Below are 6,191 nucleotides of genomic sequence, written 5' to 3'. Positions count from 1 at the left end.
TAACTGATATAATATATATAATATAACATAGAAGACTAGTCAGTTGACCTTTACAAACTGACTGCAGCCAAAATCCTTAAATGTCCATCCCAATCCCAATCAGCTACCACACATCCCTCTGGACATTAACTCAAGTCTCAAAAAAATTAATGTCAACTCAGGTAAAGTCCGGTTAGTTCAGTCTGTAGAAACACCTTTGAACTACTACAGCAATCACATTTTTTTAAAATTAGTGTGCTGACTGCTGGAGCTCAATGAGAGGAAATAGATACAGATGCATCATTATCATCTTATCTTATCTTTATTCTAGTACGGTGCTTTCTCACTACAGGCACATATCAGAAGGCTTCACTAATTAATACTGCTATATTAACACGGAATCAAATGATTACGTGTAATGTGAAACCGCTCACTTGTAGTGACAAACCTACAGAGAATTATCACCAACTCTATAGCTACTGAACTGAGTTTTTAAGTCTCTTGTCAGTCAAGTTTGATTAGGTAGTTAAGTGTCTGTACTGTCATCATTTCCAGCAGCAGCAGACAGCCGTTACTTTGAGCCACAGCACACTACCCGCCCTGTACCAAACAGACACAGTTAAAGATTAACTGATAAACATAGTGGTACATTTAGCAGCTAAAGTGCCAGACATCTTTCTCAGGAGTTGGTGGAGACCAAACCAGAGTTAAAAAGAGATTGAATACTGGAAACAAACACCGCTCACCAATGGGAATGTAAAATTGACATGTGTCTGTTAGATGTGTAAGTAGGCAATTGCTTGCTAACACATTAGCGATCACAACTTTATGAACCATCCACCAGATATTAATAGGATCTGTAACTGGATACGTTACCTAGATAATGACTTTAGTCACAGGTCTTTATATTTACACCTGCTATTATTAAGTGTTCTCATTATCTGTATCCTACACATAGTCATCCGATTTCAATATGCAAATTATGTAGGCGGAGCTGGCAGTCTGGTCAAGAAACACTGTGGCATATATTAGGTCAAGGGAAGTGATGTGGGCTGGTCTTAAACGGATGCTATGACATGGAAATCAATGGTCATGTGACAGAGTTGTCATACACACAATCAAAGGTTTCTTTAGGCTAATTATTAGTAGCCGTGCTAACTAGGCTAATGACGACATCCAGATGTGGTCTGGACAATCGCTTTCCGGTTGCAAAGTATTCTGCAAGCATTTACAGCAGAGCAGAAGTCCAGATACAGATCTTATGTTAATACCTTATACAGATCCTATGTTAATACTTAACAGAAATGTGGTCTATAAGGTGATAGTATGTTAGATGTTACAGATGTTTTTCTCCTGCCTCCATTATTTCTACCAACTGAAAGATAAGTCCTTGGTGTACACAGAAAGATACTGACATTTTTCTAAACATTTTGTCAGTGGGTCAGTTTTTAATATTTCAGGGAGGAAGGTTAAAACAAGAAGCAGCCACAGCGAGCCCTTAGATGAGGAGCTACAGATGACAGTCGCTTAATGAGATTTGAGTAAACCTCAAACCTCTCACATGTCAACACATACTCATTTCAGACAGTGGACATAAAACATAGATTTACTCCTATGTGTCTGACCCGTGTTGGGCCCAGGGTTTAAAGCGGGCCCGGAACAATCTGCAATGGCATTCCAGCACATTCAATTAATAAATAAATAAGTCCGGCAGTTTCATACAGAATAATGTCAAGCAAGTTCATTTTTCTTGTGATGCAGACTTTCGTTTCGTCCAGCTGATGCCATTGAGAGATATTCACTCAACAAATCAGAAAATAATTCCACCCATGGCCCAGCCCCCACACTAAACAAACATCCTTTTTTCGTTCTCATTCTTTCCCTTCATTGGATGATTTTGATTTTCTTAGCCCTCCTCCCGCTTTTCTCCTGGAGTTTCAATTCCCCCGATATTTTCCCCCCACATGATGAAATTACAAAATCTGCCCATCCACTATATTTATTAGAAGTAGTACCACTGCTGTTTGTGTTTTTTCAAGCTATGTACTTATTCCCCATATTTGTCTGTTGTATCTAAGCAGAGAGCGATAGAGATGAGCAAATACACACAGATACGCAGGAGAGAAGCCTGGTCCTTTTAACTTCATTGGTGCAGAAGAAATGGCGGCCCACTTATCCAGGAACACATAAAAAGCTTTACGTTATGAATTAAACCCAGCACCACGTGTGCAGATGTCGATAATCTCGTGGTCACTGTACTTGTTGTCAACATCTAGCTAGAAGGGGAGCAAGCGTAAACAGAGTTTCTGAAGTCGTGGGTAATTTCAAATGCAACATTTCCGCTCAACGAATATCACCCGAAACACAAACTGTTTTGCGTGCAACTTGTATTAAAAATCTCTCTTGCTAGCTACTAGTATGATATGGTAAATCGATGTGTGAGTTATTTTGAGGTGAGTTTTTTTCCCTGCTAAACCAGATCTTAGGGTTCACCCACCTTTCAAAATCCTACTTTAACCCATGGTTGAACCCATTCATATAAGCCAGCTGTCACCCTGCATCACAATATTAGCAGAAACTTCACTGCAGTGTAATTTATAAACCTCACTCAGAAACCACAGAATTACATCAAATAACAACCAAATAAAACTTAAGTTTCAGTCTCAGCTCTCTGTCTGTCCATATGAACACTCCCTCTCCCTTGATTGCTCACTTGCTTCCTATTTCTCTCTCTCCTCGTCTTCCCTCACTGTCTTTGTCTTTTTTCATTGAGCTGGTTAAATGATATTTATGTGTTAGTATCGCTGAGGTAATTTCTGCTCATGGTAGCAACACCAGTTCACCCAAACCAGCCTTCGACCCAAACCAGTCTCCTAACGCAGACAAGTTAGCGTACCGTTTTTACATGATATGCCATGATGGTTGTTGAGCCATGATATGCAAACTGCTGTTTGTGAAGTTTACACTTGACTTTTTGGTCATTCGTCTAACAAAATGCAACCACACTGACAACTTCTTTGACACAGTGTCAAATAGTTTGGAGCCCACTCTGAATTAACATTCAGTAAATGACCAGTAAATGTTAAATAAGTTAGAACTAGGGGTTAAAAATGAAGTTCTGTGGGTTTGAACAATGTTAGGGTGCACGGTATGAGTTTGTAATGATTGGCCGACTGGCTTGCTTAATATTATTACAGTTTAAGTGTAATGTTTTCATTCACCACAGTCAGTAGGCAGAACAGTTCTGTCCTACCCAAGACAATACCAAGCTCTTGACCAAGAGCAAAGCTTCTTACAAAGATGGAGCTTCTTTGAGTACTTGGCAGTATTGTTGTCGGACTATTGCTGTGTCTTCTACTAAAGAAAAACTCTCATTAATCTTTATTACGAAATGACTGAAAGGCAAACGTCATGATTTGGAAACTCTTGGAAAATTCTAAACATTATATGATTGAGCACATACTTAGAGCGTAATTAAGAGGAGAGTTAAAAAGAACAAATTTTCATCTTTGGAAAAAATGTGAAGAGTTCAAACCATCCTTTCAAATAAAATAAAATTAATTTTAGAGTAAATCAGCTTATTTTGACTAAGTTCTTATTCTGACATTCAGTAGAATAAAAGGCTGCTAGCGTCTTTCATTAGCACCGGTTGCAGTTCCTGTAGCACAGGGCTCTCTGCTTGTTGTTGGGTTTAGTAGACAAGAACATTGAGAAGTAAAGAGAAAAACCCCAGAGAAGAGCATAAGGTTGCCGTGAGGCACCAACACACACACACACACACACACACACACGCGCGCACACGCACACAAACACACAGGCTGTATACTGAATGGTCAGGAAACACATCCACCTGTAGCCAGTGGGTTCACATTCCCAGGACACTGCCATAACATTATAGGCCATAATGATTAAAATACACAGTGCAAGTGTTCTTCCAAAAGGCTCTGTGATTATGACTCGAGTAATAGTTTGTCGCCTAACTTGTAAAAAACAATCTGCTACTATGTTTTTCCTTCAGTCTGAAAAAGTTCAGTGACTAATATGTCAGTCCTGCTTTGAAACTTTTTTTTTTTTACTGAGCTGCAATAATATCAGTTACAACCAAAGGGTTAAAATGACCAGAATACCAAACAAAATTGCCAAACTAAGTATTTTTCTCTACCGTTTTCTCTGCTCCAATTGATCTACTATACACCAACTGATCTATATAACACTATATTTTATAATAAAATATAATATATAATAAGTTTACCAGCAACAGGCAATACCGCTAATGTCCTTTAACTCTGTTGTAATTAACTTCAGTATAGCCTTTCACACTCATGGAAATTCATGGAATATTTCAAGGTATTTAGAATGAATGGAAGTGTATATGTTAGTATGTGTGTCCTTCTCCAACCTTTAATCTTGACAGTAGGAGAGTTGGGTCCAGCAGACTGCTTCCTCCATCCCCTCCAGTTCTGACAGAGGCTCTCGGCCTCTGAGATGAAAGAGCACAGAGAGTCTTCCTCGAACCGGTCCGAGTCTTCGAAGGAGAACCTCTCCCCGTCCTCCCACTCGGCGAACATCAGTTCCATTACATCCACTTTTTAAATGCTTCGGAGTCCAGAGGACTGCGATTTGAGGCTACGGCCTTTCTTCAGTTTAAAAACCAAGTGGAAACCAGGCGAACAGTGTCCAACCTTCGGGGAGAATCAAGAGTCTCAAGACTGGGGGAGGGGAGGCCACTAGCAACCAAAACACAGCTGAGAGGCTTACCGCTGGGGCCTCAAACACAGCTACATAATACACACTCTGACAAGGCGGTGGTCTCTTTTAAATGGTTTGTAGGAAGATATTCACAACAAAGCTACAATTACCAAGTGTATATACGTAACTTCTCCTGTGTTCTAGATGGGGCTGTTACATATTCAAATCAAACTACTAGCTATTTAGATAGATTTAACAACCCACCCCATGCTGCCGGGCAGAGTTGTGGCTCCCTTTGCAACCTATTACTTTGAACACAAGGTCCTCTCCGCTTTTTGACTGTACTACTGCCGACTGCTGCCCCTGAGAGTACAAGCTAGCCAAACTCACCAGCTAACGACTTTTACTGTCAAACGGACCGAGTGCAGCATGTAAAACTGAAAATTTCCTTTCACGGTGCAGCGAAGAACGCGAAGACAGCACACAGCTTTGCAACAACGCTGGCTGGGGGTAGCGATGTGATTAAATCTCTAAGTCATTAAGTTGTTTTCCTTCACCCCGACGTCCTACTCTTTTCAGCCAATCACCTGGACTACATTAAATATAAAGACCATCTATTGTAGCTTTACACCAGTCCTGGAAGTGGTTAATCTCTCACAGCAAAATTTTTCGAAGGACGCGAGTTCAAAAACCCAGGTAGCGTTAGTGTTGCCAAATGTCTTCTTTGTTCTACATTTACTGTGCTAGTTGTTATGTTATTATGTTAGGCTGCTAATGCAAAAAACATTAAACGGGCATTAGCTGAGAGGCTAATTGTGCTAATAACTGCACACCGAGATAACACAAACGGCTGACATCCACTCAAGTCCACTATTTTGAGGTTTAAATTGGTTTTCAACCCGAAGCCAGGCTTGTTCGGTTCGGTTTACCTTCGGTCTGCTTCGATCCTACTACCTGACGTTAGCTACTAGCAGTAGAAAGCTAACCCCAATCGGCTAACTTCAGCTAGCTTTAATAGCTGTTTGTTTACATTTACTGGTGATACTTAACAGCTTTCGGATTGTACGGACGACATGCTTATTGATATTGCCTATCTTCTGGACTTCTCCTTTTTCCTAGGTTACCTACGGTTTAGACTTCGATATTAATCCCCGCTCCTAGCTCAGTGTTTTCGTTCTTTGTATTGAAGTCTTGTGTCTGGTGTTAAAAGCTGGTATATTCCTCCGTCTGCTGATGATGAATTCTGATGAGTCCTTCAGATACCTTCCTTTCCGACAGACACTGGTTGTCCTGGCGTCTGACACTCGTCTCTACCTCCAAATGGCACGGGGATCCCCAGATGATATCCCGTATACCTCTCGCCCAAGCTCTATCAGAGTGTATTAGTGTGCCGGGGGAAGATGGCTCACCTCTCTTGCAGCTCCTCCTCCATCAGCTGATCACAGCTTCCGTCTGCCAGCTCTACACAGGCAGCAGTTCAGATGCCTCGCTGCTCGGCTGGAAAGGCAGCGGCCAGACGAAGT

At 41.0% G+C, this 6,191-nt stretch overlaps 1 protein-coding gene across 5 annotated transcripts in view; it reads right to left on the bottom strand.

Moving 5' to 3' along the window:
• Positions 1 to 6,191, bottom strand: part of zswim8 (zinc finger, SWIM-type containing 8) — a 38,014-nt gene extending 31,823 nt beyond the window's left edge. The window contains exons 1-2 of one of the 5 annotated variants that reach the window (XM_040138659.1): positions 6,078 to 6,191; positions 4,379 to 4,661 (exon numbers count right to left, since the gene is read on the bottom strand). In XM_040138659.1, coding sequence (XP_039994593.1) covers positions 4,379 to 4,556 — 178 coding nt within the window. In that variant the 5' untranslated portion in view covers positions 4,557 to 4,661; positions 6,078 to 6,191. The other 4 variants (XM_040138656.1, XM_040138657.1, XM_040138658.1 and 1 more) reach the window with 4 other exon arrangements.

This window comes from Xiphias gladius, chromosome 11 (genome assembly GCF_016859285.1).
Source record: "Xiphias gladius isolate SHS-SW01 ecotype Sanya breed wild chromosome 11, ASM1685928v1, whole genome shotgun sequence".
In the NCBI taxonomy this organism is placed as follows: Eukaryota; Metazoa; Chordata; class Actinopteri; order Istiophoriformes; family Xiphiidae; genus Xiphias; species Xiphias gladius.
Note: the sequence above shows the minus strand (reverse complement) of the source record. Positions and strands in the feature narration are given on the sequence as shown.